Source organism: Pleurodeles waltl, chromosome 2_2, assembly GCF_031143425.1.
Source record: "Pleurodeles waltl isolate 20211129_DDA chromosome 2_2, aPleWal1.hap1.20221129, whole genome shotgun sequence".
NCBI classification, from domain to species: Eukaryota; Metazoa; Chordata; class Amphibia; order Caudata; family Salamandridae; genus Pleurodeles; species Pleurodeles waltl.
The window spans coordinates 1,162,752,622-1,162,775,145 of record NC_090439.1 but is presented as its reverse complement, the minus strand read 5'-3'; the positions used below and the strand labels follow the sequence as shown (position 1 = coordinate 1,162,775,145).

The 22,524-nt window shown below is 45.9% G+C and overlaps 1 protein-coding gene across 1 annotated transcript in view; it reads right to left on the bottom strand.

Annotated features, from left to right (window-relative positions):
* Positions 1 to 398: 398 nt before the first annotated feature.
* The window catches only part of LOC138283005 (riboflavin transporter 2-like), a 156,040-nt gene continuing 133,914 nt past the window's right edge, over positions 399 to 22,524 (bottom strand). The window contains exons 3-4 of the mRNA XM_069221116.1: positions 9,538 to 9,661; positions 399 to 1,516 (exon numbers count right to left, since the gene is read on the bottom strand). Of these exons, the coding sequence (XP_069077217.1) occupies positions 1,304 to 1,516; positions 9,538 to 9,661 (337 nt within the window). The 3' untranslated portion in view covers positions 399 to 1,303. The remainder of the gene's footprint in view (positions 1,517 to 9,537; positions 9,662 to 22,524) is intronic.

Below are 22,524 nucleotides of genomic sequence, written 5' to 3'. Positions count from 1 at the left end.
CTGCAAAAGTATCAATAGCATGCAGAGGAAGAGACCAGACCCCCATCAGTTTCTCAGTGGTCACACAGGTCATTGTCGATACTCGCTATGGAGAAGCCAAGGCCTACAGCAGTGACGCCTTCATTTTGAAAATCAGTGGGGACCAGGTTTGCAATGCACTGCGTCGCAAAAACAGCCACTGAGGTTCAGGCTAATGCGTCTTTCACAGAAGAGTGGTCTCATCATTAGAAAAAGCTTGTGTGGACAACACAGAGTCGGTGGGGGTGTGGGGGGGGGGAAAGGTGGTATTAGCCAGGCACTGTAACTACACATATTCCTGGCTGAAAGCAAGTGTGGAGGATTTGACTTGGGGGAGCAAACAAAAAGTTAACAGAGGGTTAATTTTCAGTGGAGGGAGATGAAGGCAAACTCTTAAGTTTATTATTGGGAATATTTGTAAATCATATTGACAGTCTTTATTGCTCCTGTAAAAGCTTCATAAAATATATTTGACAGAGCTCTGAAGTCTTTGCTGGGTCAGGTTCTAGCTAGCATCTGGTAAAGGAGGTCTGCTTTTCCATCCATTTCCTATCTGTGTATTATCATACCACCCCCTGCATCAAATCATAAAGAGCAACTTGTATGTAATAAGTTGAGTGCAACACACGTCCCACCATACAGGTTAATTCTTCTAAGCTATAAGTCACCACACCCTCCTCTTTCTGCCTCTACCCCAGCTGTACAGCTAGTGTTGCGTTGTGTCGGGTTTTCCTTGGACCTGTCTTCCTGCTGATCAGTTGGTGTAACGCCGCTTTGTGTCCTCCTGGTCTCATTCATCCATCTTGAATTTCAGTTCCTGTGCTGCAGCTGGTGTAGCATTGTCCTGTGTGCTCCCTGAACTTTAAGTCTTGATTGACGGCTGTCGATACACAGTGGTGGTCATCCTTTGACATGGAACCCCATGGGCAACTAGGAACAATGAGATCGGTCATCCTCAGACCTACGTTCATTCTAGGAAACTGGTGGTGCAAAGACCCACATCATGGCATATCTGGATGCACTTTTATGGTCAGAAGTGATTGTTACATTAATTGTCCCCTCCCAGCAACATGCCTTCGTTAGACCTACATTTGTGGAAGTAAGTTGGTAGTACATTCATTGTGCACCCACCGCCTTGACATATCTGCCTTAGAGCTGCGTTCATGGTAGGTTGCTGGTGCTCCATTGTCTCACCAATCCTGCCATGTTAGTCCTAGATCTCCCTTAAGGCAGCAATGTACCCACTGGTTCTTCTCCCAGTGTCTTGGCGGTCTTCGATCTGCCTTCAAGGTGGGCAGCTAATGTCACAGGGGTCTCCCGACTGAAAGAGGCTGTAAACACTGACCAACGGGAACATGATGAGGGCACCAACCATGGAGCCCAACTGCACTACCGCTCCACACCAGACGAGGGCGCTGTGCCCCTCGTCCCTCAGGATGAGGCCAATCATCACCTTTACGTAGGACAGGGTGCCGACAAACAGGACCCACGCCAGGACCTGTGGGAGAGTCAGGAGAGGAGGTTTAGTTTACAAGGAACTCACTAGAATGAAGAATTCAGAGAAGAACAGAAATGTATACTGATAGCCTCACACACAAGAAAAGAGGAGAGAAAAAGCTACACAGAGAACTACAGAAGAGACACAAAGAACAAATCTAGACTGTGCCTGCCAAGAGACAAAGACAAAGCAAAACAAAGCTACACAATAGAGAGGGGAAGGCACAAAGGCAAAGGGACCTCAAATACAGAAAGAAGAAGTCACAAATATCCTGAGACAGAGCAACGCAGAAATGTACATTGGAGAGAGGGTAACAAAGATACAGAAAATAAAAAAACATTAATTTTCAAAGTTATCAAGTTTTTAATATATATAATTTACACAAATCCTTCAAAACAACTGACACAATAAAAAAATATATATGAAAGTTGTTCAAAACAAATCATAATAACATAAATACTAGGTGGAGAAATTGCATAACAGGGAGCAATAAAGTAATTTAATCATGAGTTGGTAATGCCAATAGGTCTAGCTTTAAAGGAATGTTGTATGTTGACGTGAAGCATTACAAGTAAATAGCATGGGAATTGATATGTATTTGTGTGGAACCAAAGAAATTTAGAATAATATTGGTTAAAGGTGAAACGGTCAAGTGACAGCTGAACTTTCAAGCCAGACCTAAACATCCATGTAGGTTAATGACTGCCCAATTCCCATCTGTGTTGTTGCCAGGGGTAAAAGAAAAATACATTTTCTAGTCATTTAAGACATTTTACAGCTTTGCAATGTTGTGTGTTTGCCCCTAAAAGGTCAAGCTCAGGCAGCTGGATAAATAATCAAAATGATCACGGCTGTGTGGAGGGCATGCACTTTTTTGTGGAAGCGCACAACTTCTGCCAATCAAAACATGTGCTCCTCACTCCCAACATGAGGGCGGAGCCAAAGCCCCTCTCCTGGTGATTCTCACATAATTGTCTGGCGGCTGTTGCACTGTGAAGCCAGCCCATAAAAAGACAGAGTAGTTGATATCATTAGAGGGGGAGAAGAGCAAACCTGAAGTGCTTGATCATAGGCAAAAACAGAGGCCTTGAAAAAACACTCTAAACTCTCCTAAGAAACAGCATATAAAACGAGGAATCTGCGAATGTAGCGCAAAAGCGGCTGCTTCGGACGTTCTAGGGGCTGTTCTACCAAGAGTCCCCAAGAAGTGGCAGATATAAAGACCAATATCTCATAAATTAGACACAATGTCAGTGGCCAAATAATTTTGATGTCTACCATTTCCAAGGTATTTAATATGTAGGTGTAGCTTACTTCATTGGTACGACACATCAGCCTCACAACCTTTGAAGTAAATTTGCTTGGTTAAAAACAATTTTTCGGGTACAAACCAGGTAAGACGTTTGGAAGAATGTCCCAAGAGGAACCTCAACACTTCCCAGACTTCAGTTCCCCTCTATTTCCCGCTTGCCATCATGTGATAATGGGCCCTCCCTAGTAGACACAGTCAGTCTCCATGGTGTAACCAATGAGCAGCCTTCTTTTAGTCAAACCAGCCCTCCCTGAATCGAAGCACAGGGCCGCAGACATTCCTTGGCACCAACCACTCCCAGGCCCCAGCCCCATCACCCTCTGTGGCAGCACCTTTGCAATAACAGCTGATGATAAAGCAGCAAAGCTAAATCCACCATAATGAGTATTAAATCCAAACTGGGACTAAGCGATGGCAGCAGACCTGACAGAAACTCCCTCGAGTGGGCTAATTTACAATAATTTAGGATACAAAAATGCATTAAATGTGTATTAGTGTCGATCCCTTGCAGCTCCTCTTATTCAAATAAACATCCCCCTTAGATGGGCTACATTTAGTAGCTTTCGCCTTAGAACAAGAATTTGCAAAGACAATAGGTCTCACCTTTGGGACCTATTGTCTGTGGCAATGTTTTTCACCCATGTTATGCAGCATGGGCAAAAAGAAAAAACGTATTTGTCAATGCTGTACAGCATTAGTGAAAACAAATGCAATGGCACTTGTACATGTCTTGATATCATGCAGCTGGCCACTTAGAAGGCGGCTCTATGCATGATGACATGCACATGCATGCATCACCACTCATGTATACATGTGCCAACTGAATGATATTGGGGCATTTTACTTATTGATTGAAAGTGGCAGACACCATTTTGAGCTGTAAACAAAAGACTGCATTTTTATTTGTGCAAAAGTGCATTTCTTAAAGAGAGTGGACCGGCAACAATGTGCCCTATCAACACCAGCCCCTCCACCAGCAGCAGCAATGCAATGAGATCAATGTCCAGCCCGGTGATTCTCTTTGTACAAAAGACAAGTACTTTATTACACAGAAATCCCAGAAATCACCTCCACATACACAAATGCCCGAATATCTGGTTTATGGGTGCAAGCCTCTGTTTCAGGGGCCTCTGCTGCTACTAGTCCCCCTTTCATCTGTCCCTTGTGGCTGTCTTCCCGGCAGATGGCTGTTGGTCTTCAGCATATGATGTGGCCCACCCCGGTACTTTGGTGGATACCTTACTAATGGTGCGATTCACTCTGGCATGCTGGTGAGTACATGGAGCTTCTTGAGTGCGATGGCAACACTCCCACAGATGCTGGTTCTTGAGTGTGGGAGTCACCATGCGCTACCTTTGAATGTAGTGCCTCAAGTCGATGCCTTTGATTCCTCGTGCAGTGCACCCAGGGTACCTCTCAGGTCACCTGGTCCTCTGGACTGGTCCCCATCCAAAGGCACACTTGGACAGTACTGTGGTCACGCAGTCCACTTGTGGGGCACACATGCCACCAGCAGGCATCTATCCTGGTTTTAACCAGGCCTACCACTTAGGCACACAGATCAAGGTGCCTTGGTAGCTACGACTTGAATAACTGATTAAGATTGCTCTGCCAGGGTGGTGATTTTTTTAATGCACCTGCTTGGTGAGTGTCTGTTGGACAGACCCTATGCCAAGTTTAATTTCAGCAGTCCTTTCGATGATCAGCCCTCTCTGCAGGGTTGGCACTTCCTTTGCTCGCTCACAGGCAGGATGTCTTGGCTCCCAGGTCAGTCCAGGAATTCTTCTTTCAGATGTTCCCTTCCCTTCCCTCTGGGGAGTTGACTGTCAGTGCAATACCAACCCTTGGATGTGGAGTAGTCCTTGAGTAGTCTGTGGATTACCTCCTCTTCTGTAGAAGAGACCACTACAATGAACAATGATGGCTCTTGGGCAGCCATCTTCACACCGATTTCACAGATGAAGGATGTGGATTCCACTTCTGCTTTCTTAGAACCAGTTTAGACCGGTTCCCCCTCCATGTCTCCCCACCAGTCCACAGCTGGTCTTTGACTACACTGCTGTGTCCAAGATAACAATCTCCCAGTGGAGTGCCTACCTCAGAAGTACAAAGAGGTTTGAGCAGGCTGAACCCATCTATTTACAACCCCCCTTCACAAAGATAAGGAAGGGAGACAAGAATCTTCAAAGGATCCCTTTCCCGTACAACGGAGACTGCAGGCCTCACCCTGCATCACCTGCCACCCATCTAACGGCAGCTGCAGACAAAGGCATTTACAACCCTATATGTCAGAAAGGGCCCTGGCACTGCTAAAGAAAACCTGTCTCCTCCTGCCTCACTATGGTGTCTGGTGTTCCTTCCTCCCTTCTAGGAGATGTCAGCAAAAAACTTATGCAGTCAAGGGAAAGCAACCTCTCCTCCATCTTGTACTCTGGTCCTGGTTTTGGGCTTCCAAAATGGAACTGGCAGACCTGCATCACTTGTGCCTGGGCACTATTAATCCTAGGACGTACACATTTATACAGCCTTAAAGATGTCGGCTTACAGGATTCCTGGTTCATCGTGAGCGGTGATACATTTGTGATAGGCGGGCCTCTAGGCATGCACTCATGTCTCGCAGGTCAAAGGTCAGTTACTATACTTCACTTAGCACAGAGTGCTGCCGCCACCGTGCTCCATGCTTGAAATACCCCACAGAGAAGGTAGTCCTCAGTCACTATGAGGGTGCTCTTGGTGCACCCCTCGCACTTCAGAAACTGGTCCACAACCAATGATGGTCACAGACCAGGCCTAGGTCAACATGCGCACACGGGATCAGCTGGTCCTAGCTTCAAGGGGAGTGTTTGGGGTGTTTCACCTCCTAATAAATTGATTTTCTCATAAATAGTTGGATGCACATGCTTTCAGTTGGGTATGGTAAGGAGTCGGTCGGAATTCACCTGGGATTTTCGCAAGCACACACTGACAAAAAGACACACACACCCTCTCTCATTTCTGTTTTGAAAGCACTAAAATGTTTTAATTATTTTACAAAATATTGGGTTTCTCTCAATTAGTACTCCTACCAATCCACACACCTCTCCCTTTCCACATCCTCTTAAGCGCTTTGCGTGCGCTACGCTTGTTGAATAATGTACTTTAACATTATATGGCAGCCTGATTGTTGGAAAATCTGAAGCTCATTCCCTACCAACCCCAATTTTACTGACCAAGCTACCCCCCTGAGGATCAGTGGGGAGCATGACCAAAATTCAAAAGCTAGGATGACAGATGTATGCAGTTAGGGAACTCACAGGAGGGGTACACCATGCAGGGCACTTACCCATACCAACAGCTATTAAGGCCCACTACGGACTGGGGGCGCTGTTACTGTTTTTCCTTGATGAAAGTATTGTTACAATCCTTCCTTGAGCGGAAATGTTTTTCATGCCCTTGTAGGACAGGAGTGCTGTCAACGCCCTACATGGACTGAAAATGCTGTTAATACCCGCCATGTTCTGGAAGAGCTGATCATGCTCTCCATGACTCCATGACTTGAAGTTCTGGTAATGCATTCCATTAGTTGGTTGCTCTGTTAATACCCTCATGTATTAGAAATGCTGTTAATATCCTGTATGAATTGCAAGTGCTGTTACTACAATACATTGATTGGAAGTGCTGAAATCTACCTTTATGAAGAGATGTTTGATTTATGTGTGCTTCCAGAAGTCCTTAGCGCTGAATTAGCTTTGTCCCTCATCAATCTGTTCAGCTTGAAAAGCTCAATAGAAGATAACTGGTGGGGCATGAGGGGCTGAAATGCCCGCACTGAGCATTCAAGACCCTTTAACCTATATCAGTGCCTAGAGTGGATGTTGGGAGCTGGAAAACTAAGCAGAATGTTCCCTTTGTAGGCAAAAGCTAAAACTATAGACCAATTACAATGTTGTCAGCTCCCTGTCCCTCGGGTGTGAGCGGTCCCAGTAAGCTTCATCTCATCACTACAGCACTATAGGCCCGATTCAGAAAGGTAAACGTATACCAAAACTCTAACTTGAGACCTAAAGTCACAGTTTAGACCTAAAGTCTAACTTTACACCTGAAGTCTAACTTAGACCAAAAGTCTAACTTTAATACTTTTTGGTACTCACAAACGTAAGTTACTACTAGAAACTTTACTACTAGTAACTACTTTACTACTTTTTGGTATTCACAAAGGTAATTTACTGCTAGTAACTTTACTACTAGTAGTAAAGTAGTACTATTATTACTAGTAGTAACTTGCTTTTGTGGATACCAAAAAGTTGTAAAGTTAGACTTTACACTTGAACTCTAAGCTTAGACCTAAAGTTAGACTTGAGGTCTAAAGTTAGACTTTTGGTATAAGTTTACCTTTCTGAATGAGGCCCGGTATCTCAAAAAATGTACGGCCTAAGCAGATAGGACACTCACCGGGGTTAGATGTGTGCTCTGGGGTCACCTGAGATATGAAAGCCGCACCAGATGGTGCCCTATGGGGTTATATATGTGCTTGGCCACGGTGCTTTGTGGGTTTAGAGTGTTATCGCATAATTCCCTGTAGTGTGAGAGGAATGGTAGGTGGCCCTTACAGTGAGGATGCTCTGTGTGGTAAGATGTGTGCTGTGTAGTCGCCTGTAGTGTCACAATACGATGCCCCAAATTTAGGGGCAGCGTTATTAATATTTAACGCAAGGAAACTCAGAAAGGCAACTTGCTGTGTTGTGTGAATGGGAGAGAGCAGAAATGTGCATATCTACTGAGATATGGCGCACTTCTGCCCCTCCAAGCGCTGGCACGCTGTGTGCTGCCAGGTGCTAATGAGGGTACCATTGCACCATGCTGCAAGGGGCACGCATTACAGTCAGGGTTTTATGGTTCAGGAAGGTGTGGGACACCTTCCTGAACAAAAACAAACCTATGAGGCAAATTCCTCTTTCTATACATGATGGAGAAATGCGTCTCACATAGAAAGAGGAAATAATGAGGAGAAATAAAATATGCCTTTTTGTGGTACGGCACCATTTTGGTGCAGGGCAGAGCATCTAGACCCTTGTGTGGCCTTGTGTGGCTTTGAAAATCCCATCTAAGGACTTGCAAGGGCAAGGCAAGTCATGAGTAAATCTGTCCCATGTTGTCAGGATGTCGCCTACAGAAATATCTCCCTATTGGAGTTGTTAATAGAAAATCTGCACCTAATGGAGCTATATTTGTGTAAATTATATTTAGGCCATGATATTTATGTCAAGCGATATTTTTGTTATTAATATTCTAGAACAGAGGCTCTGAGGCACGCCAGGTGGGGTTCTGGAGAGGATGCTCTGGTGGGTCAGACGTTACTGTGGGAGTCCTTTGGGGTTCCAGCTGTGGCAGTGGCTCCTGTAGAGAGTGAACTCTCTGGGTTCACTTTTGGGGTCAGAGGTGCACCAGAGGCTCCTATCGGGAGGCATTAGGTGTGTGCTCTTGAGTGTCTTCTGAATCAGATGTGTCCTATGTAGATTCATTAGAGGAGCACTCTGGGATTGGAGGTGATGTGTGCTGTGTAGTTGTGCTGTGGGTCCATTGTGGAGTTGGAGGTGTTGGGTCCATTGATGGGTTGGACGTGTGCTGTGGGTCAATTTTGAGGTTGGAGGTGTGTTGTGGGTCCATTGTGGGGTTGGAGATGTGCTGTGGGTCTATTGTGGGGTTGGATTTGTGCTGTGGGTTCATTGTGGGGTTGGGGGTGTGCTGTGGGTCCATTGTGGGGTTGAAGATGTGCTGTGGGTCTATTGTGGGGTTGGAGTTGTGCTGTGAGTCCATTGTGGGGTTGGAGGCGTGCTGTGGGTCCATTGTGGGATTGGACGTGTGCTGTGGGTCCATTGTGGGGTTGGATGTATGCTGTGGGGTCCATTGTGGGGTTGGAGCTGAGCTTTGGGTCCATTATGGGGTTGAAAGTGTGCTGTGGGTCCATTGCAGTTTTGGATGTGTGCTGTGGGTCCACTGTGGGGTTCGAGGTGTGCTGTGGGTCCATTGTGGGGTTGGAGGTGTGATATGGGTCCGTTGTGGGTCGGAGGTGTGCTGTGGGTCCATTGTGGGGTTGGAGGTGTGCTGTGGGTCAATTGAGGGGTAGGAGGCGTGCTGTGGGTTCATTGTGGGGTTGGATATGTGCTGTGGGACCAATGTGGGGTTGGAGATGTGCTGTGGGTCTATTGTGGGGTTGGAGATGTGCTGTGGGTCTATTGTGGGGTTGGAGTTGTGCCGTGGGTCCATTGTGGGGTTGGATGTGTGCTGTAGGTCCACTGTGTGATTGGATGTGTGTTGTAGATCTAGGTGTGCTATGGGTCCATTGTAGGTTGGATGTGTGTCTACTGTGTGGTTGGAGGTGTGCTATGGGTCCATTGTGTGGTTGGAGGTGTGATATGGGTCCATTGTGGGTTGGAGGTGTGCCATGAATCCTTTGAGGGGTAGGAGGCATGCTGTGGGTCCACTGTGGGATTGAAGGTGTGCTAGGTGGCTTCTGTGAAGAACAGGGTCTCCTGGTTTAGATGTGTGCTCAGATGTCCTCTATGGATTTAGGAGTGTCCAGTGTGTCCCCAGCACCATAAATTAGTGTCTGTTGGAAGAGTGGAGATGTATGCCTGCTGATCTCTGCAGAGGGGATGCTCTCTTGGTTAGCTGTGTGCTCTTGGGTCACCTGTGGTGCCAGAGGTGGACAGACTAGTTCCATACTTACAATGAGCACAACGCCTCCGTGGTGATGGAGCAGAGGTGGGCAGGGGCTCAGCGCTGCCATGGCCATGATGTAGCACCCGATGCCTGATCCAGCTGCAGTCAGGACACCCATCATTTTTAGTGATCTGGAAGAGACGAGACACAGGCCCAGTGAGCAGTGGTACCAAGATGGCTATGGGGCCAGTGAGCGATGGTACCAAGGAGCCCACAGCAAGTACTATAAACCTAGTGAGCGACGGTGCCAAGGACGCTCCTTAAAGCAGCTTACACCACAAACAAAGCCCTCACACCCCTTACCTAACAACAAATTAAACATTTCAGGCATGCGACAAAACATGAGAAAAAAGTCCCCCTCCTGGACCCCCTGCCTTCAAACATGAAGGTTACATGAACCAATCGTCCTCTGTAAGCGCAACAAGAATCTGGAACTTGCTGTGAAATTTCGTACAACCCCGTGTCATCAGTGGAGTAATGAAACTTGAGAAGGCCCCCCTGAAAAGTACACTGAGCCACCCTCTCCCACTCTCTGGACTTACCCAGGAGCTCTCAGACCAGGGTACTGAGCTGAGGGGGGGGTGGCTGGAGCTCGGGACCCCCAACCCCCTACCGCAGGTGGCTGCGGTGGCCTTTGTTACACCTCTGCCTGTCATGCTACCTTTAATAAAGATTCAAGATCCTTCTTTTTCAAAGGCACTTTGGCCCAGATTTACTAAGATTTGGCGCAACGCAACACAGCAAGACAACTTCTTCCACTGCGTAAAACGGAGAGAGTTGGAATGCGCCATATTTAGTAATTTATGTCCCTTTCCTACTCTCAGTCTCTGCTGCCGCCCTTGATCCATTGTGCAAGGGTGCCTGTATTGTAGGCAGGATTGTTTTTGTACAGGAAGAAGCTCCTTCCTGCACAGAAACAATCCTCAGAGACATTTTGCTCTTTCTATGTGCGCTGCAGATGCAGCACATGTAGAAAGAGGAAATAACTAGGAGAGATTAACATTTCCCTTTATTATACGTCTATTGTGATTGTGCACCATTTTTACGCATTACCAGGTTTACTATTCTTAGTAAATCTGGGAATGTGCCAAAAATCGGGAGTAGATGAGTGGGAACACCCACGCTTCACTGATAGAACGGCTTCCTGACGCAGAGTACTGCGAGGCAGTGTCTTGAGCTGCGTTAAGTTACTTTACATGTAATACACCACGATAAGCCACGCAGGTGACTTTGCGTGTCTTAGTAAATCTGACTGAAGGGCTTGCGTTGCGGAACATGGCCATGCGTGACACAAGGGCAACGCAGGGGCTTAGTAAATCTTACTGAAGGGCTTGCATTGCCTAGTATCACCATGCGTGACACAAGGGGAACGCAGGGGCTTAGTAAATCTGACTGAAGAGCTTGCGTTGCCTAGTATCTCCATGCGTGATGTAAAGGCAACGCAGGGGCTTAGTAAATCTGACTGAAGGGCTTGCGTTGCGGAACATGGCCATGCGTGACACAAGGGCAACGCAGGGGCTTAGTAAATCTTACTGAAGGGCTTGCGTTGCCTAGTATCGCCATGCGTGACACAAGGGGAACGCAGGGGCTTAGTAAATCTGACTGAAGAGCTTGTGTTGCCTAGTATCTCCATGCGTGATGTAAAGGCAACGCAGGGGCTTAGTAAATCTGACTGAAGGGCTTGCGTTGCCTAGTATCTCCATGCGTGATGTAAAGGCAATGCAGGGGCTTAGTAAATCTGACTGAAGGGCTTGCGTTGCGGAACATCGCCATGCGTGACACAAGGGCAACGCAGGAGCTTAGTATATCTGACTGAAGGGCTTGCGTTGCCTAGTATCACCATGCGTGATGTAAAGGCAACGCAGGGGTTTAGTAAATCTGACTGAAGAGCTTGTGTTGCCTAGTATCTCCATGCGTGATGTAAAGGCAACGCAGGGGCTTAGTATATCTGACTGAAGGGCTTGCGTTGCCTAGTATCGCCATGCGTGATGTAAAGGCAACGCAGGGGTTTAGTAAATCTGACTGAAGGGCTTGCGTTGCCTAGTATCGCCATGCGTGATGTAAAGGCAACGCAGGGGTTTAGTAAATCTGACTGAAGGGCTTGCGTTGCGGAACATCGCCATGCGTGACACAAGGGCAACGCAGGGGTTTAGTATATCTGACTGAAGGGCTTGCGTTGCCTAGTATCGCCATGCGTGATGTAAAGGCAACGCAGGGGCTTAGTAAATCTGGGCCTTTGTCTCAGACTACTCTCCCATACTCCCCCAGATCACTCTTGGGGTTAACCAGCTCTGATTTTCTCGCTTATTGGTTTCAATCCAAATGTTTCCTTTCAATGCTTGTTGAAAATGTTAATCTTCTACTCCTGGACAGCGTTTTGATGCTATCTGGCCATGGTCGCGCTACAGAAGATCACAAATGGATAAATGAATAAATAAATATAAAAATAAATTAATCTTTATTATAAAATAAATTAACACATGTAATTCTTGGCATATGGGGGCGGAGGGGGGCATGACAAAATGCTGACCCTGGCAGTGTGTAAAGAATTATTGGCATATGGGGGGCATCGCTGCACATTTTGAAAAACTTGGGGCCAGGTGCTGCAGCACCAGGCTTCATTGCCATGACACTGCATATAAGTATTTGAATGCTTAATTACTTCAGTTTCAGAGGCTAGGACTTTTTAGCACATTTGTGTAAATATTGTGATTTAAAATACGCTTTCTCGCCTCATTTTTGTTTTTTCAAACTGATCTCGGGGGTGAATTCCCACCCAAACCCCACTGAAGGAAGTTGGTCCCTTCGATCTCTGGCTGGAATTCGGGGCAAAAATTACTTTGAAAGATCACCAGGCCGGCCGCGGTGTCGTTGACACTGGTTTGTGCTCCTTGAACGCTGCGCTGGTCTCTGGTGCCCTCCAGTGGCTAGAGGTAGTAGTGCGGGGAGTTACAACCCTACTGCAAGGGGAAGTTACGCACTATGAACACACAGATAGGGAGCTATGTTTGTACACTGTGGGGCATATTTAAGAGATCCTAACGCCAAAATAGTGTCAATTTTCTGACACTAATGTGGCCCAACGAGGCCAAAATCCACGCACCATATTTACAAAGTGGCGCAATTTGTGCTACATTTTGCCTGTGCCAGGCATAATGTATGTAAAGGAAACGTTCCTCCGTTAGGGGGGTGAAAAAATGGCGCAAAGAAATCTAGCAGATTACTTTGCATAATTTTTTTCGCCACTTTAATGCCTGCTCAGAGCAGGCGTTAAAAGGAGGCACACCATTGATTACAATGGGCCTCAATGACCTTTGCAGGATTAGCGGCAAAAGATTTTACGCTAATCCTGCAAAACTCCTGACTAGCGTTCTGACGTCAGTCCCCTAACTACCACCAGGGTGTGCGTATTTTAAATATGGCGCACACATGGTGGCTTTGGTGGGTGCGCTAAAGGGCGCAGGAAAAGTGGCACTGCACTGTGTGCACTGCCAATTTTCTTAAATATGCCCCTGTTTAAAGTTATATCATTGCACCAGGTAGCAAAATAAGGGGCAGTGTCAGAATAAAGATTGGCGGTCTCGGCCACAGCTTTTTTTTGTTGCATAATTATGGATTTGCCATATTTGCCACATAATTTGTTTGCCGCATAATCTGCAAATTATAACGAAGCAGTATTTTTTGTAGCTCAAACGTAGCAAAAGTTACTGAAAATGTTAGGTGGTGTTCGCGCACAGTGGAAGGCCCTTCGCAGAGGTTAACTGGTCCTTTTAAAGTTTCCTATTAATTTATTTGGTCCATAAACCGGTACTAAAGAGCTAAAATCTTTGTCCAGACAGTACTAAAATGTGTAAAAGTTACAAAATAAAGAAGTAATACTATAAAAAAATGAGTCGTATTATACTACATAATTTGGCTTTTCTTGCCAAATAATTTAGTCAGCCCTGCGGCATACTTGGTGCTCCTCTGCCACATAATTCCAGTGACCCCGGCTATCAGGTGCAACGCTACAGAGGTGAATTTGTGGTTTGTAGAATGCTGTCTTATGTGCTCCATGAGGCCAGGGAGTTTTCAAGTGTTCTAGCTGGTTGAAGTGAAGTGTGTACTCCATGGATACAGGAAACTCAACCCACCAGCTATGAAAAGCGATTGGATTAGCCTGCTTCCACTCAGCCAGAATGAGTTTTGTTGCAATTACCAGCAACAGATATAATATCTTCCTATTGGGTGGTGTGATCTGGGAGGTGTTAGGGGCCACCAGAAAGACCAGGTTACTGCTGGAAAGACTACAACATCATTGCTACCTTGCTGAACTAGGTAGCCAATTTATCCCAATAAGGAAAATAAGGGATAATTTATTTACTGCCCCAAAAAAATCTTCAGGGTCTCTTTTTGACTCTTTACAATTCTATCATTTATTGGATTCAATCAGATTCAGTTCAGGTAGATTATCCAGGTTCCAATGAACCTTGTGATGTGTGACCAGTTCACACTGGCAGAGGTCTTGGATGAGTGTATCTTTTAGGATATTTCTAGGGATCACGGCCCAGACCGCCTCCGACACCGGTTCTTTGTCCACTTGCAGTCACATTGAAGTGGGCTAGAATGCTTAGTTGTGTGTGCAGCAGTGCTGAATTTGCAAAAAATATAAGTGCCAGGGCCCTTGCCAGGAGGCCACTGCAGCGTGCACCACTCAATGCCCCCGCCAGCGCTGCCAAAGATAGAACCAACACAACTCCTAACCATCACACTCTTAAAAGTGTGCCAATTCGGACTATTTCAGGCCCCCAAAGCTACACGAATGGCATGGGTGGCAGGTAATAGTCATTTTTAATGTATAGTAAATTAATAATTCACTGTTGTTGTGGTCATCTCTAAATTAGACAGGCAGCGCCACCTTGTGGAAGATTGTCAGAAGTGCTGGTGTTGACAAATACGTGCATGTGTCGAGCACGGGAAACCACTGGCTCAAATTAAGCACTGATATGCAGTGATCATTTTATATATTTTAGAGGTTGAGAGGATTGATGTGACAGAAGATCTAGGCCTGTAAATGCATCTCATTTGACTATTTCGACTTTGATCATGAGAAAGCTGTAGAAGTTCAGGTTGGAGAGGCAGTGGGAATGTTGGAGTTCCGCGAAAGATAGTGGTCTATGGTTTTCCAAGGATCTTCGATAAGAGAGATTCCCTTTTTTGCCAATAGATATTCAATTTTAGAGAAGTCATCTTGCATTTTTTTGTAGTTCCAGAGATTTATTATTCTGGATTTTGTTAATTTATTAGACATGTTCCCTTCGAGAGTCATAATAGCTCTTGAATTATGTTTGTTTGAAGTGTTGGACAATAACTGGTTTCATTGGCTGGGTCGTAAGCATGTGAAAGTGGTAGGTGAGTTCTTTCTCAATTGAATGCTACTATGGTTGGTTCCCTGGATGGTCCAAGAACCATCACTTTCCTTGACTGATGAGGAATGCTGATTGGTAATCGAGCCAGTTTGGGAAACAACAGCCACCATGATGGCAATCTAAGAGGAGTTGTTCATATGAGGTCCTGAATCTTTTATCACCCCAGAGGAATTCTAATGTAAGTTTGTCGACTGAGTCAAAAACATTTTTAGACAGTCCATCCGGGACCAAGGATGATAAAAAGTTAACAATTGGGGTGATCATTATTTTTAATGTTTCAAGTCTGCGGCACCATGAAATAAATATGGGCGACCAAGCATCAAGGAGGTCTTCCAGTTCTGTCAGAGCTTTTTGTTCATTAAGTATGATCAATTGCAGAAGCTCATTGGAGAATCATATACCTCAGTATCTAAAGTACTTTGGTCTCCAGAGTAGTGTTGTATCACTGATGCACGTTGGGGGATTCAAGTGGGGACACTTCAGATTTTTTTCCACATTTAAACTATAATCTTGTATGTTGGAGAAAGTAAGAACGACAGCCAGCAGTACCTGGATCGGTTTGTGCCTGTTCGCTGAAGACCAGGATGTCATCACTGTACGCTGCTGCTTTAAGGGTAGGGGATTTGAAATCAAAGCCTGTGATATGGGGACAGACATTTGTGAGCCTTAAGAGGGGGTTGATTGCTAGCAGAAAGAGTGAGGTGGAAGTGGGCAGCGCTGGCGAGGGTCCTGTTGTAGAATGAGGGGGTCTGATAGGGTCCCTCCTCCTCACTGTTGGACGCTCGATAGAGCCATCGCCATCGGGATATATAGGTCACCTCGGTCATAATGATAAAGTACGGCAAGAAGATAGAGCCAAGTGTCCTTATCAAAGGCCTTTTCCAAACTGAAGGGTAATTTTTGCTGAGGCAGGTGGGCATGCTAAATACTATGGCAGAACTTGTGCACGTTGGCACTTGCCAATCTGCCCTTAACATAACCTGCCTGCAATTGGTGAATTAACATTTAAATGATTTTTTCTAGGCGAGATGCTAAGATTTTTTTGTATATTTTGCATCCATATTGATGTGAGAAGCAAGCCTGTAATTGTTCGGGTATAAAGGGGTTTTGCCTTCCCTTAGGTATAAAAAATATTATAACCTCACCTGCTGTGTCTGTAACTTTGCATGAGCAAGCGAAGTGCTTATTGGATACTTCTAGTGGTGGATTCTTATTTTTGCAAACGTTTCATAGAAACAGATAGGAAACACACCTGGCCCTGGATCCTTACCACTTGGTATGGCTTGGCTACCACCCATCACCTCCTTTCTCTCAAGTGGTTTGCTTAGTGTGAGTTTGTTTGACTCAGAACTTTATTTAACTTGATATTCCCTAGTACCTTAGACCATTTTTAGATTGAGATGGGTTTGTTAGATTTATAGAGTGAGGAAAAAAAGTTCTGAAATCTTTGGCAAAAGCTCTAGAAATTACAGTTTTTCTTTTTCATATTTTAGGTAGGAGGCCAGGGTTTTCCTTGCTTTATTTAGAAAATATAGAGGCATATTTAAGAGCCCCTAGCGCCATCTACTGTCACATTAGTGTATTTTTTTCATGGTAATGTTTTGTTACATGGCCAAAATCCCCGCGCTATATTTACAAAGTGGTGCAATGCCACTTTGTAACCCCTGGCTCCACATTATGCTTGCACCTGCCATAATGTGTGTAAAGGGAGTGTACCTCCATTAGGGGAGGGGTGTGAAAAAATGGCGAAAGCAAATCTAACAGATTTCCTTGCGTCATTTTTTTCGGCACTTTGAACGCCTGCTCAGAGCAGGCGTTAAACAGGGGAACACCATAGAATACAATGGGCCCCTATGTACTCTGCAGGAGTAGCGCCAAAATGTTAGCGCTAATCCTCACCAGTACATCAACAGCGACATAATAAATGATGCTACTGCCCCCTACCCTGCTCCATGGTGCGCCGTATTTTAAATACAGCGCACGCATGGTGGTGGTGGGGGGGTGGTAAAGGGTGCAAGGAAAGTGGCGCTGCACTGTGTGCAGCGCCACTTTTCTTAAATACTAGATCCCTTGTGTAACATTTTAGGGTGTCCCTGATAGTGATTGGGGAGGGACATGAGTTTGATGTCTCTTCGATAAATAGCCACATTTTTTCTAAATTGCCTACAAGGGCCTCCTTCTCTAATATTTCAGTGTTCATACACCATTAATTATTTTTTACGGGAAGAGGACACAATTTTGGAATGTCAGTGAAATGCACACATGGTCAAAGACCATAATTGGTTCATTGGGGTGACTGCAACAGCATTTAAATGTGCAGAGTCTACAAAGAGATAATCAATGAATGCATAACTATAGGGAAAAAGGAATAGAAAGTAAAATCCCTGCCATCCGGGAGGTGTAGTCTCCAAGCGTCTTCTAATAAGTGGGTGGAACATAAATTGTGGATCTGTTTGTGTGCCATGGATGGACGGAGATTATTTAGAGATTGTCTCTCAATTATTTCTTCCCTAGGGAGGTTAAAGTCGCCTCTTCAAATGATGGTGGCATTGTAGGGCATTTTTCCATACATTTTTTATGATCAGGAAGTGCCAAGATTGTGGACAATCAGTGTCAGGTGTATATATGGTTATGCCATAGAATTCTGTATGACCGACACTAAGTTTAGTGAAGAGCTATCTCCCTTCACTGTCATGTTCTGTTATAATGTTTGCAAGGCCTGAGCACTTAGAGATTAAAGTGATCACTCTCCCCCCCCATAGCATCGGAGGAGGTTAAATCCTTTATCCATCTGATCTCAAATTTAGTGCATCTCAGTAGACAATCTTAGTTTCTTGTAGGAAGACTACTTCACCTTTTATTTCTTACAGTAGTCTGTGATGTTTTTCTTTTTAACAGGGTGGTTAAGGTCTTTGGTGTTTCACTGAAGAGCTCTGTCAGGCTTAGGATATGAAGTGATGAGGTAAGAATGAGGGGGTCCCAGGGCTGAAGGGCCTTACGAGTGTTCAAGCTCTCAATGAAGTGTGTCCAACCCCCGCTTCCTGATCTGGTCTTTCTAAGGGGCTGATTTAGAGTTTGCGGACGGGTTACTCCGTCACAGACGTGACGTATATCCCGTCCTCACTATCATAATTCCCATAGGATATAATGGGATTGTAATACAGTGGATGGGATATCCGTCACGTTTGTGATAGAGTAACGCCATCCGCCAAACTCTAAATCAGGCCCTTGGTCTGTCTTCGGGTGAGGCAGGGCTGACCTTGCTTCATGTTGGGAATTTAGAACCTAGCAACGCGTGGCAAAGGTCATAATCTGCCAGGGCCTTCTGGAGGTGGAGAGAAGGGTGGTGAGAGGAAAGGGCAAGAAAAGAAAAAGAAGTATATGTAGAAGCCAAAACCCACAATCCACAAACTTCCAGCTCTACCCCCCACTCCAGTACATATCGGGATACAAGCCTCGGAGCAGGGGTTGAGCTCCAAGAAGGAGTACCACACCTCTCCTGATCCTAAACATGAAAGTGATTTAAACAACATTTTCTTGTAAAAGTTACAGTCCTGTTATGCACCCAGCTTCATTTACAGAGAAAAGAAGGCAGAGATCCTTATTGGCAGTATCGGTAAGGAGTGGACCGGCCAGAATCACTTGCTGCGGTCACTCACACGGCCACACCGAGGGGCATATTTATGAGTGGCTTGTGCCATGCTTGCACCACACGACATAGTATATGCGTGGCACAAACCAATAGGTCATGTTTTTGAAGTGACGCAAATCCACTTTGCGTGGCTTTGAATGGCTTAACAAATATGGAGTAAGGCAAGGCAGCACAAATCGCTGCGTTGTCTACTCTGCCCTGGGAAGGCATTCCATAGGCATTGCAGTGGGCACTCCCACGCAACTCCCATGGATTTTGATGCGTTCCCAGATTTACAAGGACTTGTAAACCTGGGAATGTGCCAAACTCTTACTCCTACCCAGGAAAGGAGTAACGAGGAGAAACAGCCTTTCAGGATTGGTTGTGTGCAGTAAGGTGCCTCTTTCTGCACAAAAACAATCCTGCATGCAACACAGACACCTTGGCACCATGGTGCAAGGTGCCTGCATTGGTGCTGGGCTGCCAAGAGGGCACAAGTGCAGGGTGAAAGTACAGGAATGGGCTGTATTGGATACAAGCACCACATTCCTGTGCTTTCCCTGTGATGCAGGGCAGCACAGCAAGGTGAGTTGCCGCACTGCCCTGCACCATCGCACTCATAAATATGCCCTGAGGGTGGATGGCATACCCGCCTCAGCCCACTGCACAGCTTCCGCCAGAGAAGGGCTCAGTTATTGAAGGGGAGAGCTTGCCCTGTGTGGGACTAGGTTGGAGCTGCTGCTGGTCCTTTTCAGACTTTCCTTTTGAAGTAAGAATGACTCTGCTCTGGGGCTGTATTATGATGGGCAGAGTTAATGCATGAACCTTAAACACAACAAATTGGAAACAGTGAGGTGGGATTGCTTCTCTCTGATTTTGACCTGTTCTCTCTGGTGTTTATACTTTACCCCAAGTCCCATCTTCCCCGGTCACAATACTTACAGCTTGAGGGATGTCCCAACCGTGAGACAGGCAGAAAATGTGCATAACTCTTTTTAGTCTTTCCTTTTATTAAAAAAATAAATCTTTTTATTAACATTTCTTAAGAGTGCAAGTCTGTTACAGCAAAATCAGAACAGACTGAACAACACAGATACAACCAAAAAGTGCAGCACGTCCTGAATTAACCACCCACCCTCCTGAGAGACCAAAAAGAAGTAGATTCATACATTAACAAAAAACTTTGTATTCCAGCCAGCAATTGGTGGTGCTGTGGGGGACCTCCAGTGCCTGGAAATATCTTCTTTGCTACCAGTAGCCCATAACCTGCCAGCAGTAACACCCTCCTTTCCTGTTTCCATCCCAGCTGCAACATGCGAAGATTCAGTACTAGACTTTATTAAAGTATTTCAATTGGTTGAAGTGCAGCCTTGCCCATATGGTAACCTGTCTGGCCTCTCTCGATTCTTCATCTTCCAAGGTTCCCGCATCTTGTTCCCATCTATCCCTAAGTGTCTGAAAGTGGTCCATGGAGCTTATTACAAGAGATCCAAGGTATCCCCCCACACTCAGGTGAGACATCTGGGTTACATAGAGCGTTAACGAAGGTAAATAGCTTCTTCTTCTGATGGATACTCCTAACCGCAGATTCCTCACCTTTGAATAGATAATGAGGCAGTGCGCTCCTGCTAATGGGTTTGTGAATTGGCACAGACCTAAAAGTCCTGCAAGACCCAGCAGGCAAAGTGCCCTTCTCGATGGCCCTGGCTATCCAGGCAGCAGTGCTTTATTAAAATATTCAGAGCAGGCACTCCGTGTACCAGCTAGTAGCAAGGCCTGTGGTGGGATGAGCCTGTAACTCTTTTGAATAGAGCTTCTTGGCCAATGTGTAGCAAATTTGGTACAGAGCATGATCCAAAGAGAGATGGTTCTCTTCTGCACTGCCTTGCCTTTTTTCACTCCAGTGCATCCAGCAAACACCTGATTGTTGACCCCATAGGGTGTGGTACGATTGGTGTAATAACTGAGAACCAGTGGTGGCAGGTGGAACGCATAAATGGTCATGCAAACAAATCAGTCATTTTTGATGCACTAACAGGCTTGCAGGCATTGAGAATGCCTTTAGGGTCAGCGCCACAGCTCTCGAACATGGCTCGTTATGAACAGAGGCCCATATTTATGGGCAGTTGGCATAGGGCAGCGTTGCAAGTCTTTTTGCTCCGCTGCCCTACGCCAATGTGAAAGGGAAGCGATGCACTGTATTTCTCAAATACGGTGCATTCCTGTCCTTTCCCCCTGCGCAGGCACACAATTTGGTGACTATCGCCAATGCAGGCACCCTTGCATCACGTGCAAAGGGGTCTGCATTGCATGCAGGATTGTTTTTGTGCAGGAAGGTGAACCTTCCTGCACAAAACAATCCCAAGAGACGTTTTCCCCTTTCTATGTGTGCTGCAGAATGCAGAATGCAGCACACATAGAAAGAGGGAAAAAACTAGGGGAAATATAAAATAAAAATAAACATTTCTCCTCGTTATGCCTCCCCTGGGGAGGCGTAAGGTTTTGGCACTGCCCCACGTTACGTCCTTTAGTAAATCTGGGGTAGCGTCAAAATCCATGGGTGTTGCATGGGAAAACACACTGCAACGTCCATGGAACGCCCCCTGGCGCAGAGTAAGACAACGCAGCGACTTGCACTACTTTGCCTTACTCCAGATCTATGAAGCCATGAAGACCCATGCAAAGTGATATGGGTGAGAGACTTGCGCCGCTGGAGTGCCACAAAAAGTGATGCTCCGGGGGTGCAAGCCTCTCGTAAATATGCCCCAGTATTTATAACGCACCACGATTGCTATGGAGTTGAGACTGAAGCAGTGAGAACGTCTCACAGTGCCTGTCGGTGGATCGTAACATTAAAAAATGAAATATGTACTTACCCACTGGCTTGCCTCCTCTGGCCCTCCTCTCCTCGGTGTTACTCAATCCGTTGGAGAGCATGTGGTTTCAGAACCAACACCTTAAGCACTTCAGATGTTGCTCTCATGCTGCTGATAATGTTAAGTAGCATGAGAGAAGTGCCAGGACTGGCTGGAGTGGGCAGGCTTGACGCTCCTTCAGGCAGTGGGGGCCTGTGCCTGCTCCACCCATCTGTCTAAGACAGCTAGGGTTGGAGAGGTGTAAAGTGCGCATGTCAGTCTGGCAACACAGCTGGCCAAAGTGACATGCACACTTTAAGCTAAAGTGCCCACCACTCCTCCCTGCTGCTGCCAATCAGCAGCAATGATTGCCCTGACGCTCAGCTTGGGAGCAGTGAAAAACAAAATGGTAATAGATTAACTTTGCCATTTTATTTTTTGACTTTGCAGCATTTTAATTAGTGTGGCGATACTCCTCTGCCCTAATGGAGGAGCCATGGCTGCGAAGAGCTCTTTTAGGGTCTAACGGATAGAGCCTTTAGTCCTCCTTAGAGGGATGAGGCGGAGCGAAACGTGTCATAAAGGAGGTGCTTTGCCCAACATGAAGAGGAGTCGTCACCTTCAGGAGGATGGAGTCTTGGGTCCTCAAGACCAACGTATCTGGAAAGAAGGTCGTGCAGAGAAAGGACTCAGAGCTCACTCACACATCGCGCCAATGTTATGGTGAAGAGGAACTCTGGCTTGAGCATGAGAAGCCACAATAGACAGTTGTGTAAAGGTTCAAAGGACGTACTCGAGGAATCTGAGCACCAACTTCTGGCCCCACTGAGGCATACTAAAGGGATTATGGGGAAACGTATGTCATAAACCTTTCAAAAAACTCATCGGAATGAGCAACATGGGTGATTTAAACAAAGAGGGCTGATCAGCAACTGCAAGCAGGCTGAAAGAGCTGAAAGTAACCCTTCACTGTGCCCAATGGAGGTTTTTACTGGACTAAAGACAACACGAAAAGCAACAATTTGGAAGGTTTGGCCTGCGGTGGGTCGACCTGCTGAGTACCACACTAAGCCACAAATCTGTCCCCGCGATAGGTACAT